This window comes from Onthophagus taurus, chromosome 8 (genome assembly GCF_036711975.1).
Source record: "Onthophagus taurus isolate NC chromosome 8, IU_Otau_3.0, whole genome shotgun sequence".
NCBI classification, from domain to species: Eukaryota; Metazoa; Arthropoda; class Insecta; order Coleoptera; family Scarabaeidae; genus Onthophagus; species Onthophagus taurus.
The window spans coordinates 15499332-15521320 of NC_091973.1; the positions used below are offsets into that span (position 1 = coordinate 15499332).

The 21989-nt window shown below is 35.2% G+C and overlaps 4 protein-coding genes across 4 annotated transcripts; 3 read left to right on the plus strand and 1 right to left on the minus strand.

Moving 5' to 3' along the window:
* The first annotated feature begins 4450 nt into the window (after positions 1-4450).
* On the plus strand, positions 4451-5692 carry LOC111416306 (uncharacterized). Its single transcript, XM_023048282.2, has one exon. The coding sequence runs from the start codon at positions 4451-4453 to the stop codon at positions 5690-5692; it is 1242 nt and encodes a 413-aa protein (XP_022904050.2).
* Positions 5693-6480: 788 nt separating this feature from the next.
* Positions 6481-8109, plus strand: LOC139431259 (macrophage metalloelastase-like). Its single transcript, XM_071198902.1, has one exon. It carries the CDS (start codon positions 6481-6483, stop codon positions 8107-8109), a length of 1629 nt encoding a protein of 542 aa, XP_071055003.1.
* An 866-nt stretch (positions 8110-8975) lies between these two features.
* Positions 8976-12824, plus strand: LOC139431260 (uncharacterized). Its single transcript, XM_071198903.1, has one exon. It carries the CDS (start codon positions 8976-8978, stop codon positions 12822-12824), a length of 3849 nt encoding a protein of 1282 aa, XP_071055004.1.
* A 3604-nt stretch (positions 12825-16428) lies between these two features.
* On the minus strand, positions 16429-20070 carry LOC111415200 (uncharacterized). Its single transcript, XM_023046755.2, has one exon. It carries the CDS (start codon positions 20068-20070, stop codon positions 16429-16431), a length of 3642 nt encoding a protein of 1213 aa, XP_022902523.2.
* Positions 20071-21989: the final 1919 nt, after the last annotated feature.

Below are 21989 nucleotides of genomic sequence, written 5' to 3' on the forward strand. Positions count from 1 at the left end.
AAGTTTCCTATTAGTATAGTCTATTTTATGCTCTGTTTTATTCTCTATATCCGTTATTTGTTTTCTAACATACATTATGAGATTATCTTCTAAATCTTTACAGTGTTTAGTAAATTCATTTTTAGTATCAATAAATAATTTTGTTGTTTCTAAAAACTTAACACCCCATTCTTTATCCATTTCATCCACGTTTTGTTTTATAGCACAATCATCAGCGGCTTCAGGTCGCTTAACGTTTGATAATTTTCGACCCTGAACATCATAATCACCATCGGCGGTCAAAGAGAATCCGATGTTTCGTTGAAATGCAAATCTACCACCTTCATCGCCACCATCTGATTTACTCCATGAAGTGCGACCAAATTTATCAATACTAACAACGGCTGAGTGCATTAGGAAATAATGTTGCTTTCTTTCAATTCCTCTATAATTGAAGTAATTTCATTGATATGTGAATTATTACCAGCCACTTGTGATGCATGCAACAATCTCAAACGATCTACCAATTCATTAACATCATCCCAGTATTTATACTGAATGGATTTACTGTTAACTTCTAGAAATTTATCCGAAATTCCTCGCCCCTCTCCATCCCCCACGTTAAATAGGGGTTTAATTATTTTAACATACTTGGATGATCTATTTCCCGTAATATAACCATCATACTCATAATTATGTCTATGCGCGCTGGTATATTGTAAAATCGCTTTATATTGTTTTAAATCATCATCTGTGTAGTGTTTAGGTTCCTTTAATTGTATGAGCTCATATAGACCGGGGGTAGCTTGAAATTGTTTTTCACCACCTATGATAATATGGGATGGCTTAAATTGAACTGCCTTCGATCCAATCTTCCATCCGTTATCGCCAGAGGAGCGCCGTATACCCATCCTATCATCAATAATCCCCCTTTTAAGATAATATTGCTGAATTTGGAGCGGTAAATTTTCAATTGAGGTCTCATCAGACTTTACTTTCGATTCAGGTGTTAGTAGTAATTTCCTTTTTTTCACACTAACTCCGGACAAGGTGGGGGTTTTAAATTCTTCGATTCCCTCATCATCAGGTTTTAACCCTATCGGTGGTGGTGGTGGGTAGTGGTGATGGAAATGTGTAGCTTTATTTCCATCGTTTAATTTATTAGTGATGTCCTTCAGCGGTTCAAGCAACGGTTGATGAAGTTTAGCGATGAGTTTATCATCTCTATCACGACCGAGTTTAAGAGCCAGATACTTTTTCTTAATATTATTCGTTATACTAATTATAGCTTTATCTCTTTCACGCATTGATTTCATAACATCCTTATTATTAGATCGATTATGTGATGGTGACATGTTTACATTGTGAAAACCTATGTATGAATAATTAAATTTAGTCTAGGTGGAGAAATTTATCCATTCCCATACGGTATCTACCATTTTTAATTTCAAAATCCTTCATAATAATCATCGGTGTGTACGGCCCACCATCATTCCAACACCGAATGCAAACCTCTTTGAAAACATCAAATTTCATATCGGTGTTAACGTGTTCATCATATACATGTTTCAAATTAAGCTCATCCTGTTTGAATAACATTAAAACATTAGCGTTATCCCTAATTAAATGTTTAGGTATTCTCGTATAAGTTTGTGTAAGATAAAATGAATCAATGTTTTTATGTCTACCCATACAAAAAAACGCTCGAATCCTGTCTTGTTTATCACACGCTACGTCATCAAATATAAAGATTGAGTTCTCTTTAGCTTCAGCTGGATCGACAACTGATTCATTATCTGCAAAGCGATAAAGCCCCACATCTGGTAGCCGTTTTAAAACCTTTTCTAACAATTCATATTTCGGTTGATGTAGTGATTTAGAATAGATGTAAATGTTTTCAAATTTTAAACCATTTATATCGAAAATAAGATTTAGCATTAAATTTGTTTTCCCACATCCGCTTGGACCGCATACTATCGCCCGCAAACTATTCGGCATGAGCTCACCATGACGTTGACGTCGATCGGATGTAGATTGAGTCATCACCAGCCGATCTAGATCGATGGATGACATAGACAGCGATGGATGCTTTACAATGCGCATTATGCTACTAAATATGAAACACACCCCACATCAACTATATATTTGTTGGAAACTTTAAAATACCACCATTTCAATGTGATGTTCATACGTGATAACAGCATCATATCATCACCTACAACGTTAGGAGGAGGAGGTGGTTTTAATACGCTTATCAACAAACTACCAATCGAGTTACACGTTCCAGGCTATCAATTTTGTGGACCGGGCACAAAATTAAAGAAGCGTCTAGCACGTGGGGATACTGGTATTAACCCGCTAGATCGTGCTTGTAGAGAAGACGATATAGCGTATTCTAATAGTAATACTTTAGATCGACGTCACGAAGCCGATAAGCGTTTGGAGGAAAACGCTTGGGAAAGAGTTAAGGCTAAAGACTCAACGTTTGGTGAAAAGGCATCAGCTTGGATGGTTACAAACGTTATGAAAGCAAAACGAAAATTAGGCCTCGGCCATAAAAGGCGGAGTCGTCGTCAAACTAAACCAAAACCGCCGTCAACGGGCGTCTTAAAAAGAAAAATTTCGAAGAAAAAAAAACGATGTGAAAAAGAAAATATAATTCGAGGAGTAGAAAAAGGAGGAGCTTTAAAATATAAATCTAATAAACCGCTAGCATTTAAACGCACGCTTGTAAACCGCATAGTTAAAGATCTACCAAAATCTACTGATAATTTACGGGAAGCAGCTCAATTAGCGCTAAAGAGCGCTCGTATAGCCGTGAAAACTGTTGGTGGTAGGAAAAAAATAAAAATCCCTCGAGCAATACCGTTACCGATTAAAAGGGGAGGTATTCTTCCAATTTTACCTGCCATATTTGCTGGGCTTTCAGCCCTCGGAGCATTATCCGGTGGTACGGCAGGAGTGTATCGGGCTATAAAGAGTGGGCAGGAGGCTAAAGAGAAATTAGAAGAGGCTGAACGGCATAATAAACAGATGGAAGCTATCGCAATAGGTAAATCGGGTAATGGTCTCTACATCAAGAAATATAAAAAAGGATTGGGTTTATATTTAAGTAAAAAAAAGAAACAAAAAAACTTGTAGATAGGCTACCCAACAGACCTCTAACAAATCTTGATATAATTCAATTCGTTAAAGCTCTAAAAATTTCAAATTTTCGCGGTGTATTTATGCGGAATGAATTACCTAAGAGCGGTCCTAAATATAAGGAATCAGCAGTTATAAATTTAGATGATCGAAACGGTCGCGGAACCCATTGGGTAGCCTATAAAAAGAATGGTAATCAAGCGTTGTACTTCGACAGCTATGGCGATCTTAAACCTCCCTTTGAACTACTGAATTATTTGAAAAATTGTCGAATTGTGTACAATCATGAAAATTTTCAAAAAGAGAACCCCTTTAACTGTGGACATTTATGTATAAATTTCCTGTTAAACACCGAAAACTCATCATTTGATTAAAAATGTCTCAAACGTTCACACTGGTTGGTAGAAAAAGCGAAATTTCTGAAGATTATTATCCACTAATAGATTTGAATCCTAAATTAAACTACTCTTTGGGGCTTATTGGATTCCACACCTACAATAGTATACCTAATATTGAAGAAGGAGTTAACAATATATTTTATTTTACTGAAGAAAACGCGATAAATTCCGCTCGACAAGCGATTATAGACGTGGGACCAGCAATAAATGTTATCACAATTCCTACAGGTTCTTACGAAATTACTGATATCGAGAAATATTTACAAAAAGAGATTCTACGAATTGTTGGTTTAGATGATACCGTTGACGATCCTAATAAGTATTTCACCCTCAAAGCTAATAATAATACCTTAAAGTGCGAATTAAAGAGCGATTATTTTGGGGTTGATTTTTCTAAGCCTAATACGTTAGCTTCGGTATTGGGGTTTTCCGAGGGTAGAACTCTACCTGCAGGTATAAAACACTACTCCGATCTCCCAGTCAACATAATTCGCGTAACAACCATTAGAGTGGAGTGTAATATAATTTCTGGGTCATACTACAACAGCAAGCTATCACATACTTTATACGAATTTGCTCCAACGGTGGATCCTGGTTTCAGTATAAATATTGAACCTAGGAACCCCATCTATTTACCAATCAATTCAGACAACGCGATATCGAACATCACAATTAGATTGCTCGATCAGCGTGGTAATTTGGTTAATTTTCGAGGTGAAGAAATAGTTGTTAGGTTAGAATTGAAACGTACAATATAATGGGATTAATATTTTTGACGGAAGGCAGCAGCAGCGATCCTCAACGACATCAACATCCTTCGACTACAAAAAAACGTTATAACTCGATTGGAAAGAAGGGTTCTAGAGCAGTATACAAAAAGACATCATTGCGAGCGGACAACCGACGTTTCCTCGAGAAACTGGGTTATCATGTCAACAAAAAAATTAAATATATACCGCGAACCTATCACGGATAATTCCATAGCTAGAGAGGAAGTGCATAGCTATCATCCATCTACAAATTCTTTTGAAAACAATGATGTATTTATCATCGAGTTGAACCAAGAAGACGTCCTATTTTCATTTTTTGAAAGCTATCTACGCATCGAAGGTAATTTTACAAAAACTTTAGGTGATCCTGCTAATGATGTTATTCAATTAACACATAACCTACCAACTTTTCTATTTGAATACATCGCATTTGAGCATAATGGAACGGAAATTGAGCGGGTTCGAGAGCCAGGTTTAACATCACTCATTCGAACTCTACTCCAATTAAACGATGTGGAGTGTAAAACTTTAGAAATCGCTGGTTTAAAATGGCCGCCTGAAGGAGATCTACCAACGGTGGATGCAAACAACAATTTCATGTTTCAAATACCACTTAGTCATATATTCGGTCTATTCCGAGATTATAATCACATTATGCGAGGACGTTTTAAATTCAGATTTGTTAGAAGTCGGACGGACTCTAATTGCTACAAAGCCACATCAAACGTCAAAGCAAAACCTAGTAGTGCAAAGTTTGCTATAAAAACGGTTACATTGTTAGCAAAACATGTCTATCCTAGCCCAACGATAAAAATGAAGCTTTTAGATGGTTTAAATAAAAATTCAAATATTCTAGTACCATTTCGTAAATGGTCCTTTTACGAGCTACCATCAATGCGAAAAGGTAATAAGGAGATATGGTCGGTCACATCAACGTCCAACAGGGGTCGACCTCAATACGTTATAGTTGGGTTTCAAACTAAGAGAAAAGATCACGTCGCTTCCGACTGCACTTTCTTCGATCACTTAAACATCGTTGATCTTAAAGTATATCTTAACTCATACTGTTATCCGTTCGAATCTATGAATTTAAACTTCGCAAAGGAAAATTATGTGGAATTATATAAAATGTACACCGAGTTTCAACCCTACATTTGGGAATCTTCGCGAAAACAGCCGCTTATGGATTTCAAAAGCTTTAAAGAGAGATCGTTGTTTGTTGTTGATACTACAAAAAATAATGATGAAGAAGCAGCGCCATCTACTTCATGTGAAGTACGTATTGAAATTCAAAGCGATATGGATTTTCCGCCTGATACGAAGGCTTACTGTCTCTTGATACAAGAATCCATGTATGCATATAAACCTTTAAGTGGGGAGGTATCTATCATTATAAATTAAAGTGCGCTTACTTACCGCATGCTAGTTTACATCAAGATGTTCAAAAGAGCGATCGCAGACCTTCAAGGTTTTCATATTAATTCAGACTTTATGGTAAAAGAGTTTACACTTCTTGATCTCACTAGTGATTATGTGGTGCATCTAAACTTGAAGTCTGACATACCATACCAGAGGTTATCTACACAAGATCAGCGATCGGTGAGATATTTAGAGCGTAATCACCATAAATTATCGTACAACGATGGATGGATGGAACAATCAGATGGTTTAAATATAATTGATGATTTATTATCCAATTATAATCAAATTTACGTTAAGGGTAATCAAAAAGCCCATTTTTTGGAAGCGCGCGCTGGTAGATGTATTATAACCGATATTGGAGTCGAATTTGATGAAGACAGTACCAATAAATTAAATTTAACCATCACTCCGTGCTGGTTCCACATTAGTGCCCCAGCAATCTGTTCTCAAAACAATGTGTTTATTTTAAAAAAATTTTTGTGTAGTACCCGCTCTAGAGATGTATGCTGTTAATCGTTCGCTCTAGATATTGTGTTAATTTTAAAAAATGTTTGTGTAGTACCCGCTCTAGAGATGTATTCTGTTAATCGTTCGTTCTAAAGATGTATATATTGGTAAATTCTATGTAAATAAATAAATATTACTTTTTTATTGGAAACTATTTTTTTATTTTATCCATAATAATTATATAAATCGATAACCTCTTGATATTTAATCATTTACTCACTAACTCTCACACAGTGTAGACGTGGAAAAAAATTTTAAATATGAAGGTATTATTGTTGATTCTTTGGATGTATATGTTAAGACATATCACGGGGTTGCTAACCGAGCATGAAGTGGAAATTTATAATATTCTAGATAAGTATGGTTATATCAGACAAGATGCTAATGCTGGTACTGGTAAAATAAGCGTGCATAAAACTGAGAATGAAATGTTGAGGGATGGTATAAATAATTTCCAAAAATATTTTAATCTCCCAATCACAGGACAAGCAAATTTTGACACCTTGGAGTTACTTTGGACGCCTAGATGTGGTAATGTGGATTTATTCGAAAATTTAAGTTCCAAACCAATCACGACTCGAAGATGGAATCTATCAACACTTAGATGGAATGTATACACATCTTCATATCCCGGTTTTACAACCGTGGTGGAAAGAGCCTTTAACGTTTGGTCTAAATACATTAACGTAAAGTTTGAAAGGACGTTTGCGGGCGCTAATATTTTAATAGGTTTCCTATCGAAAAATCATACGTGTATACGAAATTCAACGATATATTGTCGGAGTTCTTTAGATGGTAAAGGGCGCGTGTTAGCTCACGCATACTATCCACATATTAAAAAATCCAAAGTTGAAATTCATGTAGATTTAGATGAAGATTGGGATATAACCAATACCACAATAGAAGGTAAACATAACCTATTTCTAGTTATGGTGCATGAAATAGGGCACGCCTTAGGATTACATCATAATGTACGACTCAACTCGGTGATGCATCCGATTTATGGTAACATAAATATTGAAAATTTCACGTTAAGTCGTGAAGATATTTATAATATACAACAATTATATGGAAATTCAACAGAAAGTGTAACCACCACTGTTAATCCAACACCTACGTTAAATACAACACCCCCCGCCTATATTACACATTCCCTAACATCTACATCTTCAACACCAACATTGTCGAATCTAGCACACGCGGAGGTATGTGATGTGGACAATAAGTTTTCAGGATTTTTAATTTACAATAAACAAATTTATGTATTCTATAAACAATGGGTTTGGTTAATCGATCTAAAAACAAAAAAACCAATTTGGTCTAAACCTGTAAACATTGTGGATTGGATACGTCCTTTAAGAGGGGTTTTAAAAGAGGATGATGATTATGTAGTTTCGATAGGTCCTAACGGTCAATTTATATTTATCATACGTGATACAATCTATATAATTGAAATTGCTAGTATAACCATACGCTATAAATGGAAATTTTCAGAAACTGATTTAGGTTTAAATGATCAATCTAAGGTTAGAGGTGTTGTAACGAGTAATTATGGATTAACATATATATTTTTTGATGATATTTATGCGATTGGGGTGGATGAGTCATTTTACAATAGAAACAAAATTATTACATCAGTTGTCGATCTATTTCCTGGGATGCCAACGAAATTTAATGGAGTATACAAAACACCTGATGGTTTATTGAATTTCATCGTTGGAGATAAAATTATTCGTTATGATGAATATTTAAAGGAAGTTACAGATAGTTTAGATAAAAGTTTATTTATTTTAGGTATATCTTGCCCCTATAAATCTCTATTAGATCAACTTAAATATGTATTATCTGCGATCATTTCATACAAACTACCAATTCCCGCTGAATATTAAAAAATGTTTGACATGAAATATAAAGGAGTCAACATCGATCAATCGATTTAGTTTACATTCAATCTCTTTGCGAAATGGATGCTACCAGCATTTGTAAAATTTCTGATGAAATCTCTTACTGGACCTCACTGAATAAACAGTGGAAACAGTCTCAGGCTGCTATAGAGAAAGAAAATAAATTTATTGGTGAGACGGACTTTTCCACTGAAAATTTTTGTATTAAAGTTGGAATTAGTGCTGCGAGAGGTTTTATAACCTGTGTAAAATTAACCTCAAAATTAATTGAATCCCAAAATCATTTAATCACATTGCTGAGGGATGATTGGATGATATTAATAAATACGCTTAAGCTCATCCACTTCAATTTAAACTTTTCATATGAAACAATCCCATTAGCTGAAGGAATTCTTAGAGTTGCTGCTAACGATGGTGTAGATGGTGATAATTATATTCACATAACATATGAACATGAAGATGGTGATGATGTTGATGATGTGGGATCTAAAAATAGATATTTTATACCAATAATGCTAACCTTGGAAGATGTGCGTGAAATTTTATCCAAGACGGTTTTAATTTCATACAAATTGAATATATTGGATAATTTAAATCTTAAAAATTATATACATTTTATAATGACCTCATCTTCCTCATCATCTAAGTTTTCAAAGGATAAGTTGGATTTAGTTAGACGATTTTGTTCGGAAAACATATGTGAGATTAACTTTTATGTGATGCAATATTTGGAAATGTCGTGCAAACCACATGATGACAATAACACCTCCCCCCACACACACACATAAAAGCCGGCTTATGCGACCTAATGCGTCACTTTAATACTAGTTCCTACAATAACAAAGTGTACAATGTTTTCATGCGAATTCTGTAATCAAGTATTCACTTTAAAGAAAAATCTTTTACGCCATTTGCAAAATGTAAATCATGGTTTGATGGATGTGGGACCTACACCTTCAACATCCGCTGTGGATGTTCCTGGACCTATACCTTCAACATCCGCTGCCGATGTCGTTGATGTTGCGGCTACAACCTCTTCAAGCTCTAAGTTTAAGGAATGTGGAATCTGCGCTAAAATGTTCCCATCAATTTCAACACTTCGAGCGCATCTTTGCGCTGAACATGTATCTCCGGTTGATGGTGAAAACGATGTGGAAATGATAGCTACATGTTTTAAAAACCGCATCGCCGTTTATAGAGTGAAAGGTGCAACGCGCGATGATGACATACCATCATACTTAAAGAAATGTGGTAATGTTGTATTTAGATTAATTATGGATAGTATAGGTAAATTTAATTCTATTAAAGTTCAAATTGAACTATTAGCATTTTTCATTAAATCCGATCCAGATGAAAACGGTGATGATAACTTAGAGGGTGTGCTTGTTTCGGAAAAAAATTTTAATTCAAAATTTAAAGTTATTACACCTACTACGGAGTTGGATGCGGTGTACAATGACATGACTCGTGATATTTTAAATCAGAGTGAGGAGTTTCAGGAGCGTGGATCTGGTTGGGCTTTCTTAGCTATATCCAACCTTCTGCTTAATATCAATAAATATGAGCCGCTGTCTGGGTCATCATACATCCGACTTCCAGAGCAAATCGCTAAAAAACATGCATGTATCAATATTAAAAACTATGATGATGATGCATGTTTAGCGTGGTGTTTGACAGCGGCCCTCTATCCCACCGATTTTACTCAGGATCGGATTTCTAGCTATCCACATTATAGCACAGTACTTAATTTAAATGGTATAATGTTCCCAGTTCATTTAAAGGACTTAGTTAAAATAGAATTAATGAATAATTTAAGTATTAATGTTTATGAATTAGTTGTAGATAATTATGGTGGATGCACGGTGGAAGGACCAATTTATTTTACTAAACGACGTCGGGATATACATATTAATCTCCTATATTTATTTAAAAACGGTATAGGTCATTTCGTTTTAATAAAAAACCTATCACGACTTATTTCTAGTCGGCTTTCAAACCACGAACATGCGAATTACATATGTGATGGTTGTTTATTACGATTTCCATCCGTTAATAAGCTGCAGGTACATCAACTTAATGATTGTAACCATAAAATGACCATCATACCATCGAAAGATGTAAAACCAACACCAAATTTTTTTGGACAATTAACCCCGCAAAATATTTTAGAATTCAATAACTATAAATTCACTCAAATGTGCCCGTTTGTGATTTATGCGGATTTTGAGGCTCTTTTACTACCGATCCAGCATTGTGAACCCAATTCAACCCAATCTTTCACCGAAAAAATTGAGATGCATTTACCCTATAGTTTCGCATATTACATAGTATCCACAGTGGATGATAGTTATAATAAATTTGAAACTTACACGGGTCCTGATGCATCACAAGTTTTTATCACAAAATTACTTAACGATACTAAATTTATCTATAGCGAATACTTTAAAACCGTAAAACCTATGCTACCTTTAACGACTGAAGAGCAACATAATTTCGATATTGCACAATTTTGTTTCATTTGTCAAAATCCTTTCACAATAGACCAAACTAAGGTGCGGGATCACTGTCACATAAGTGGCAGATATCGCGGGCCGGCTCATACAAACTGTAATCTAAATTATAAACTTCAACATTTCGTTCCAGTATTTTTCCATAATTTTAGCGGTTATGATTGCCATTTATTTATCAAAGAAATAGCTAAACTTGGTGATGGGCTTGATGTATTACCTAACAATAAAGAGAGATACATCAGTTTTAGTAAAAGGGTGCTTGTTGATAGAGTTGAAAAGGAAAATAATCAGTTTGAAGATGTTTTTATGAAACTAAAATTTCTGGATTCGTTTAGATTTATGGCATCTTCATTAGATTCTTTAGTCAGCACTCTCGATAATTGTGATTTTAAAAATGTGCGTAAATTTTTCCCACACAACAATCAATTTAAATTATTAACTAAAAAAGGAATATTTCCATATAATTACATGAACTCTTTTGATAAACTTAATGATACAGTTCTACCCTGTAAAGATGCGTTTTTCAATAAACTCACTTTAGAAGCTATAACCGATGAACAATATTTACACGCGCAAACTGTGTGGGAAACATTTATGTGTCAAACTCTAAAAGACTATTCGGATCTATATCTAAAGTCGGATGTTCTTTTACTTGCTGATGTTTTCGAAAAATTTCGGCAAGTTTGTTTTAGAACATACGGTTTGGATCCTGCGAATTATTATACCGCTCCTAGTCTTTCGTGGGATTCAATGTTGAAATTTACAAAAATTAAATTGGAATTACTAACGGATATAGATCAAGTTCACTTTATTAAAAAAGGTATTCGTGGTGGTATTTCTCAATGTTCATTACGTCATGCCAGAGCTAATAATAAATTTATGGAACATTTTGATACTAATTTACCCTCAAATTTTTTAATGTATTGGGATGCCAACAATTTGTATGGGTGGGCGATGTCGCAACCTATGCCTGTTGGTGAGTTCACGTGGTTAAATGAAAACCAAATTCGAAATTTCAATTTTAATGATGTATCCGATTGCTCTGATTTTGGCTATATTTTAGATGTGGATGTTGAATACCCTAAAAATTTACACGATCTACATAACGATCTACCTTTTCTACCTGAAAACATAATCCCACCTAATGGTAAATGTGAAAGTGATAGACGTTTAATCCCGAATTTATTAAGCAAGAAAAATTATATTATACATTATAGAAACTTAAAGCAAGCTGTCGCTCATGGCCTTAAAGTTAGTAGTGTGAATAGAGTTTTATCGTTTAAGCAGTCGGCTTGGTTAAAGTCTTACATTAACAAAAATACAGAATTACGTCAGATGGCAAACAATTCATTTGAGAAAGATTTTTTTAAATTGATGAATAATTCTGTATTCGGGAAAACAATGGAGAACGTTGATAAGCGAGTTGATGTAAAATTAGTCACTAGCTGGGATGATGTTCATACAGGTGGTCGTGGTCGACCACGACTTGGAGCGCGTAGTTTAATTTCAAAGTTAAATTTTAAAAGTATAAAAATTTTCACTAAAACGTTTTCAGCTATTGAGATGGAGCGGCTTCACGTAATTTACGATAAACCTCTATACATAGGTTTTACCGTTTTAGAGCTATCAAAATTATTAATGTATGATTTCTACTACGCTTATTTAAAGCCGAAATATGGTGAAGATATTCGGTTATGCTATATGGATACAGATAGCTTCACCGTTCAAATTTATACAGATGACATTTATAATGAGGTTAAATTGAATTTAGATAAATTTGACACATCGAATTATAGTCCAGATAACCAGTTTAACATCCCGCTCCAAAATAAAGCTGTTTTAGGACTCATGAAAGATGAGAATTGTGGTAATATAATGCTGGAATTCGTTGGTTTAAGGTCAAAGGTGTATGCGAATCGTGTTTCAGGTGAACGTATTACAAAAAAATCGAAAGGGGTTAGAAAGGCTATTGTTAAACGTAAAATCACTTTTGAAAATTATTTAGATTGTTTGAGTACGAAATCGGTTTTATTTAAAAAACAGCTCATCTTCAGAAGTTTCAATCATGACATTTTTACCGTTTTACAGAATAAATTGGTCCTATCACCTTATGACTCTAAGCGATGGATTGATTCTGATTATATTAATACATTAGCTTGGGGTCACCACAATATTATTAATAATAGATAAGTATTTATTTATGTAATCTATATAACTTTATGATACATACATGTTATCTATATTGCTTTGCGGTTTTTATAGCGATAAAATATGTATAAAATCTCGCAACGTTATTTTCATAATTTTAGTTTAAGTTTTAATTCAAATCTAACCAGTCGTCGCCGCGTTCGCATACATACACCACAACTATGAACTCGACAATATTTTACACTATACTACATGGAGTTTTATTAATTAAATTTCCTACTGAAGTTAAAAACGTATCAATTTCTTTCATTAGTGATTATACCAGTAAACCTGCTAGTGATAATGATTTAAAATGGTTGAAAATGATGAAGCCGAACACTACCACCGTTGATTATGATGACTATGGGGATGATAGCGTTTTTCAAATTGTTCCCCCCAATACCACATTCAGTGAGATTATTACTTTTAAGTTGCGGTACACGTTAGAAAATAATAATGTGATTAATGGAAATTGGACATCGATCTTATACAATACCAATACTATTTCATTGTGTTATATTAATAGGATACTTCTTATAGCCGCCTCAGTAATTATATTTATTACCATTAGTTATAGTTGTATATTTTTTCCACTTGTCGTACGCCAAAGTTGTATGATTTTCTCAACAATGATTTTAGATTGTATTAAATAAAATTGTTTAACTGTTATTTACTTAATTCGTTTTAATTTAACCCATCAACACCACCCCACCGCTAGGTGCCTGCATGCACTCGCGGGCCGGAAGGTGCTTCACCCCCACCACAACAGAAACCTACATTACTCACACCGCCGACACTCTCCAACAGATGGCCTTCACCCCCACCACAACAGAAACCTACATTACCCACACCGCCGACACTCTCCAAAAGATAGGCTTCACCCCCACCACAACAGAAACCTACATTACCCACACCGCCGACACTCTCCAACAGATGGCGCACTCCATGACGTCATACATTACGTCACACACTTATCTCTGACGTCACACGTGACGTGGGAGCCATTTCCGCTCCAGAACCGGCATTACTATACTACTCTTTATCATACCAAACAAATAGATCAATGGCTTATGATCAGTAAAAATGGTAAATTTTCGTCCATATAGGTACGGTAGAAAGTGTTTAACAGCTCAAACAATACCTAAAAATTCTATCGTGCAATAATTTCTTTTTGCCTTGTTCAACGATCGATTAGCATAAGCAACAGATCGGATAGTACTGCTCCTAATGCGTAACTTGACGTATCTGTTTTAAGAATAAACGTGTTATCTGGACTAATATTCGGAAATTGAAGTACTGGTGGATTCTGTAAAGATTTCTTGTGATTTGAAAGAATGTTGACATTCCTTTGTTCAGATAAACTTGGTATTTTTCCTAGAGAGATTATTAAATGGTGATGCAATTCTCGCAAAATTCGGAATTCGTGCTCGTCTTTCGGTACAGGGTATTGCTCTAATATTTTTATTTTTAAAGGGTCTAGCGTCATACCATTCCCTGATATTACGTGACCTTGGTATAAAATTTCACCTATTGTGATTTTCCAAGTTGTTTCCAAATATAATTAAATCGCCCAAGTAAATAAAACAGTTTTCGTAATTCAAACCTGCCATTGGTATAATCATAGCGCGAGAAAATGCACTAGGACTGATCTTAAGACCAATTGGTAGTCTCTTCAACTATCGTTATTTATAGTTCATCTATAGTTATCTAGTTCAACTTGGTAATATGCCTGTGTTAAATCTAAATGTGAGAAATATACTGCGCCTGCTAAAGAATCTAGTGTAGCCGTAATGCAGGGTAAAGGGAATTTATCATCCTGAATCTGTTTATTTAGAAGCCACAAGATAGTCCACAACTACTCTCCATTTCTGAACACCATTGATATCTTTCTTTTTCTATACTATTAAAAGAGATGCTTACCAAGGTGATTTTGCCGGTTCGATAATTCCATCAGAAAGCATTTTCTCTATCTGTTCATTCACCGCTGGTTTTTGTGATTGAGGTAGTCGGTACGGTTTAACGTAAATAGGTATTATTGATGTTTCTAAATGAATCGCTTCTTTGCAAACATTGGTGGCCGTGAGCTTGTCGGATTCCAAATGAAACACGTTGGCATATTTTGCAAGAACTCTTTATAATGACCAATTTTCGTCCTCGTTTAAATATTCTTTGTTAATTTAAAAATAGTTTCTACCCGTTCTACCGAATTTTTGGTGGCTTTCCCAAAATTACATACGTGATAATCGCTTGCGGTACGTAAATATCCCGACAAAAATAACCCTAGAGGTACAGGAAAAAAAATCTAAACCGATGTACGTGACAGTTACAACCATTTTTCAAAGTGGGTTAAATTTTGTCCCAGCATACTATAAAGGTCTATTTTTAAGTGGGTTAAATTGTAACCCGGAGTACCTCAAAGAGTTAAACTGATAATTTTTCTTCTGAAATTTTTAATTTTTCTTTTTTCTTCCTGTACATTTAGGATAGTAACTGGTATCATGTTAGATTCTGGTCTAGCAATTACTCCACCAACAAAAACTCCTTGATTTATTTCTTCTGGGCATGCAACATAATCGTCTTGAAAATTAAGTTTACAATATTTAGTTACTTCACTTCGAGCTGGACTAATGGTGTATATTTGCTCTTTGGATTCTAAAGGAATCGTTTTTAAATAAAGGAGTCGTTTTTTGATTATATATCAAAAACGAAACATTAAATTGTTGATAATTTATTGTGGCAAAATTTGCTGATAATAAATCTGAGCCTATAATGCCATGCATTTCATTATCAAAATTCTTCATCAGCAAACGTTCGTGTCTCAACTGTATGTTGTTTATTTTTAGTGTGATATTTACTGCGCCTTCAGTCATACCTGACCATCATACACCATGCACTTTAAATTTTCTTGAATAATCGACAATTTCGTTTTTATCAATATGATTCTCGAAAATTATACTAATTGAACCGCCTGTGTCAATTCAAAATTTATATTTGTGATGTCCGTAAATCATTGCAAAGTAGTTTAGACTATTTAAATTGAATTTTAGCACCTCCTGTTGAAAAAAACAATTGTTTTTATATCTTCAGGGGCTGGAATATCCCATTTTCCAAGAGGATAATGCGCGCAACGGTTTGCAACAAAAATTTTCCATCTGTTTGGTATCGAAGAAATTCAGGTGACCTGAGAATCAGACCAGGTGAAAATCGAATCAAAAACGATTCTTGAGATAAGGTCTCTTGGATAATTTGTAGCAAATCAGTAAGAAGAACTGCAACACACAGTTCCAGTCAAGGGATAGAAAGCGTTTTTAAGAGTGCCAGTCGGGCTTTAGCATATAACAAGGAAGTAGAAATCGCTGTTTGAGTTTGACAGCGTAAATACGCAACTGCACAATACCCTAGTTGGGATGCGTCACAGAAAAAATGAAGTTGAATCTAGTCCTTGGGAATCATCAAACGAAGCAAGTTCCAAGAGGATAAAAAGAAAAGACTTTGTTGAATGTTTTCCACATTTCAATGATACATAAAGGAGGAGTTTCATCCCAAGAAGTGTTTAATTGCCACAGTTGTTGCATAAGTGTTTTAGCTTTAAAATGTACAGTCGTGTTCACGGGAAATGCGCACTCAAGGTCAAGGTTCGTTCTTCGGCTGACACGACATCATCATCGGAATCTATCGAAGCATCGTGAAGCCAATTGGACGAGGATTGCGACAACCAAACAGGACCATCCCACCATACACTAGATTTGACTATTTCCGAAGGTAAAAGAGCTCGCGACCCAACGTCTGCGGGGTTATCAGCGGATGGAACGTGACGCCAGTGATTTGCAGGAAAGATTTCTTGTATGTGACTTCGATTGGCAACAAAGGTCTTCAAAGGTCTATTGGCAACAAAGGTCTTCCAGCGGTGAGGAGATGCCCTTAACCAATTGAGTACGACGGTAGAGTCACACCAAGCAATTACATTAGTCGTTGTAATGACAGATGTACTGGACATGATTAATTCTGCGAGATCGGCCAATAAAACAGCACCGCATAGCTCCAATCGTGGTAGCGATGTAGTTTTTAAAGGAGCCACCCTGGACCTGGCACAAATAAAAGAAGTTTTAATGGTACCACAAGGTAAAATATATCGTAAATATGCAACCGAGCAATAACCAATTAATGAAGCGTCGCAAAATAAATGCAGTTCAGTGACTTCACTGCTCGTGGGTCGAATGAAACGAGGTATGTGTAATTTCATCAATAAAGGAAGCTCTGACTTGAATTGTGTCCAGTATTTAAGAATATCCTCTGAAGGAACATCATCCCATTCCATCTTCGCCAACCATAGTTTTTGTATTAATTGTTTTGCGGATAAAATACATGGAGTAATAAATCCCATGGGATCATAAATGCGAGCGATGGTGGACAGAATGGCTCTTTTGCTGCAGAGAGTGTCACGTAGGACATATGAGTAGCCAAAAGTGTCAGCGTGCGGATTCCAATTAAGCCCCAATACTTTTACGAAGTCGATTTCGTCACTATTAAAGGAAATTGGCGATCCTTCTTCTTGGAGTTTGAAAGGTTGGATCAACTCCGGCGTGTTACTTGCCCATTTGGACAATTCGAAGCACCCCAAACACAATAGATCGATTATTTGGTGCTGCAGGTTCACCGCATCAGATACGGAAAAGGCTCCTGTCACGATGTCATCGACGTACATGTAATTCCGGATAACATTTGCAGCTTCAGGATATTGCATCTCGTATATATTGGCCAGTTCTTGCAGAGTGCGTAATGCCATGAATGGAGATGCGGCCATACCATACGTAACTGTATTTAATTTATATTCGTTGATTTCACCGTCATTGACATTTCTCCAGATGATACGCTGATAATCACGGTGATGCGGGGCGACGAGAATTTGGCGGTACATCTGTTTGATGTCGCAGATAAATACGTTGGGAAAACATCGAAAAGTAATTAGAATGGATACCAAATCTTGTTGTAATTTAGGCCCAGTCAATAAAAGATCGTTTAGAGATTTATTTGATGTGGTCTTGGCGGATGCGTCGAAAACGACGCGTATTTTGGACGAGCTAGGATGTATGACGTAATGATGCGGGATATAATAGGCTTTGGGATTGCAGAAGTCATCTTTGGGAACAGGGGACATATGCTGTTGCGAAAGATAATCTTCCATGAAAGTTTGATAGGCGTTGTACATGGTTGAGTTTTTCAAAAGCCGTTTTTCCAGAAAAAGAAATCGACGAAATGCTTGTTGGTCTGATTGTCCAAGAGATGGTTGTTCATCTTTGAATGGTAAAGCGAGCACAAAACGGCCCTCAGTGTTGCGATGATACGTAGAATTAAAGTGTTTCTCACATAAAACATTCTCAGGTGATTTTGCTACAGCGTTCTTCACCTGATCCAATTCCCAGAATCGTTGAAGACAAAAATCTACTGTAGGTTCGATGAATAATGTGAGATTGGATGTAGACGCTGAAGAATTGTTCGATTTACCAATCAGAAGCCATCCGAAAATAGACTCCAGCGCCGCGGGCTCATTCTGAGTACCAATTTTTCGGGCCCCAGTGAGTATTGAGGGAACCAGTTCAGCTCCCAAGAGTAGATCGACGGGACCGGGAGACGATTGGCCGACAGATATGTTAAGATGACATAGATGTGGATAGTTTAATAGTTCAATCGGTTCTTTGAGTTGATTGGAACAAATTTTAGGGCTAATTATAGCTGTAAATTCTAAAATGGGTTGAAGAGCGTTGCAGGGTTTGATAGCGCAAGCGATAGAACCTCCATTACAATTGGAACTCATGCTATTCAATCCTTCAATAGTGACAGAACTTTTACATCTTTCAAGTTGAAGTCTCTTTTGTAGGCGTTCAGTAATAAAGTTTACCATGCTGCAGGAATCAATGAGTGCTCGAACTTTGTGAAAGGTTCCAAAACGATCCCGGACCTCCAACTCAGCGACAGGAAGTAATACGGTCATCATGGAATTTAACGCAGATCCAACAGTTGTATTCGATGGGGATTGTGATGGCATATTAGATGTTAAACTATTCTCATTCATTGGGTTATTCAGATGTAATAAAGTGTGGTGACGTTTATTACAGATACGACAAGCATTCGTAGAATTGCATTTACTGGTGGAGTGTCGACAGCCTAAACAGTTTTTGCAAAGATTGGTCTTAGTGACAAATTCAAATCGTTGTGCGGGTGTTCTGCCATGAAACGTTGAACACTTGTATAAATTGTGAACATCGTTGCATAAAGGACAATTAAAATTACTTGGCTTAGATTGTGTTTCAGTGGCGAAGCTTGCTGAATTGGGCTTGGATTGACGAGTGAGATTAGGTTTTATATTTTTGGAGTTTGATGAAGTAAGCTTAACAGAGTCTAATGCTTTAGCTTGACTTTCCAGAAAAGTTATCAACTGCGAATATGTAGGTATTTCAAACGTGCAATGTTCAACTTCAAATTTGGTTTTAATCGAAGTATCTAATTTTTGTAATAGGATATTGAACAATAAGAAATCCCATGAATCAACAGGAAATCCGAGAGTCTTGAGCCCTTCCACATTTTCTGTGAATGTGTCGATTAATGAACGGTAGGCTTTAGCGGAACCCTCTTGTTTTATTGTTATGCCCTGTATTTCGTTGTAGTACAGTGTGGCAAGATGCCTTTTATTTTGATACCTACTCTTAAGCATCTCAAATGCGATAGGGTAATTGTCATTCGTCATAGGCAACCCTTTGATGAGTTGTAATGGCTCACCAGATAATAACATCAATAAATATTGATATTTAATAACATCCGAGAAGGATTTATTTTCGTGCACCATGGAGCGGAATAAATCGAAGAAACTTGGCCATGCTTTGAAATCACCAGTAAATGTTGGTAACATAATTTTGCTCAACTTTGGAGACTCGAGAGTAGTAGGTGGTTCTTCAGTAATATGAGAATCTTTAATTCTCTGATGAATTGCTTTTATAGAAAAATACGCGCTATCTGCCCGTTGGCGAATACGATCGTGCTCATCAAACTCTTCCTCGGTAATTAAACCAATAACTTGATTATGCAATAATTGAAACTGTCTGTAAGTATTTTCTATATCACCAGCACGTGCGACAAAAACCAATTCGTCTTCAGGTGCAGTGGTGAGACTGCGGCCACAGCCCAATGTTTCGATAAGTCGATTTAATTCGATGCTTCGACGTAGAAGTATCTTCGCGAGTTTATCAGCCATTGTAAAAACCGAAAGAAAATATCAATATAACTTGTAAATGAAATTTCGGACCAGTCTATATAAATTGCGAAAATTATTGTAAACAGATTATAAGAATAAATCTCGTTCCAGATGTGAACTCCAGATGTGAGCGTACAAAAAAGAGAATTTCAAAAATGACAAAGGAGTTCAGAGTGCGTTGTAAATTAATGAAAATGCGTAAAATTAATAAGAATAACTTGTTTGAGGTTGTCATGTTAGTTTTAAGGTAAAATATTCTTTTAATTAATTTCGTATTAATTTTTTTGATTACTGCATTGTAATTTTTTGTATTGTCATGTCTAATCTCGCCGTATCATCCTTGTCTAGAAAGAAGTGGTCCTGTAAACGGATACATGTTTTCAATAAAAACAGCACTTTTAACTAGCTTTTAAGGAAGGGTTTTAAAAGCTTGTTAAAAGTGTTGTTTTTATTGAAAATATGTATATTTTTAGATTATTTTTGTTATATTTGCTGTTACTATCAATAAAAAAAGCAGTTCACTTTTAAATTTGTTTTTTTTCTTATTTTATAAATGAAAAAAATAATAATAACGGAGTTAACCAGTTCAAATTTCGCGCCTAGTTGTGCCATGCAAAAGTGGGGGTAAAATGTGTTGCTCTGATTTTAACATGTAGTTGGCGCTTCTTCTATATATCTGTTCTGTGCTGGCACAGAATAACCAGAAAGGACAAAACCGGCGGTGCTTTTGAAGTTTCACCAGCTATTTTATTGGTCCTTCGGCCATATTGTTGGCGTGTAGGCGCCAATTTGAAAAGTAAAGTATTCTGTTTTAGGAGAGTGTCCACTAAAATGATTTTGAAATTTAATTTTACTAAATTTGTATTGAAGATATAATTACGGTTATTTTTATGAAAATTTAATACAATATATAAAATTCATTTAATACAGTATATCATTAATTAAAAAAAAAAATATGTAGATCATTTAAAAATATTTATTTTATAAATTATTAACAATTTTAAATTTTGCACTTGGTCCATTTACAGGTGTTTTTTTCATATTCCGATTGTGATACTTTAAGGTATAAAATAATCTTAATCTAATAAACAAGCTTAATAAAAACTTTGTAGGAAAATTTGAACAATCAAAATGGTGCTCTATTATTTTTAAATTTTCTAAAAATTGACTACCCACTCCTCTTTTGTGTAGTATAGTCGGATAGCCGTCGTAAAATGCCTGTTCTAATTTAAAAATATAATTTAAAAATAAATTATTTGGTGCAATCAGATTGCCATAAATATTTTCAGAAGAAAAACTCTTAAAATGTGTAAATAATTTGTCAACACCTAAATTTTCTTCTTTGAACATAGCGGCACATGTTTCGCAACTATGCACTGCCAATATCTTTTTGGCAAGGTAGCCACGAACATAACTATAGCCATTTTGGGCCGGTAATTCTTGGGTTCGGTAATCTGGGTCAACCGACACCAAATTACCATCTATATTTGGTGTCTCCAGAATTGATGCTGGTTCCTGAGCGTAATAAATATTTCGCGCATATTTATTTCTTTTATCTTTATTAAGAATGTAGCGAAATCATTACTACAATTTTCATTTCCAGTGTGAAAATAACGTTGGCAAAACAATTTTCGAAAACTTCTTTCAAATTGAATGGGCGTGGGGTTCACAAAATTTCCTCCCTGGAACCGTATTTGCCCAAAGAAATTTTCCTGACAGTCCTGGTTAATAAATCTGGTCGTCATGAAGTCATGATTATTTTCTTTTAATATAGTCCATAATTTTTGGATACCTTTGATGGTTACTGCCCAAGCCTTTAAACATTTTATTGATTTTGTTACATCATGTCCTTTTCCATTAATAACCTTTAAATTTTTAATAATATCAAACATTTCATTTAAGAAGTCGTCTTCGCCAGA

What these genes read in the sequence shown, in the direction of transcription:
- LOC139431259 (XM_071198902.1), top strand. Translation starts at nt 6,481, where the DNA reads ATGAAGGTATTATTGTTGATTCTTTGGATGTATATGTTAAGACATATC.
- LOC111415200 (XM_023046755.2), bottom strand. Translation starts at nt 20,070, where the DNA reads ATGGCTGATAAACTCGCGAAGATACTTCTACGTCGAAGCATCGAATTA.
- LOC111416306 (XM_023048282.2), top strand. Translation starts at nt 4,451, where the DNA reads ATGTCAACAAAAAAATTAAATATATACCGCGAACCTATCACGGATAAT.
- LOC139431260 (XM_071198903.1), top strand. Translation starts at nt 8,976, where the DNA reads ATGTTTTCATGCGAATTCTGTAATCAAGTATTCACTTTAAAGAAAAAT.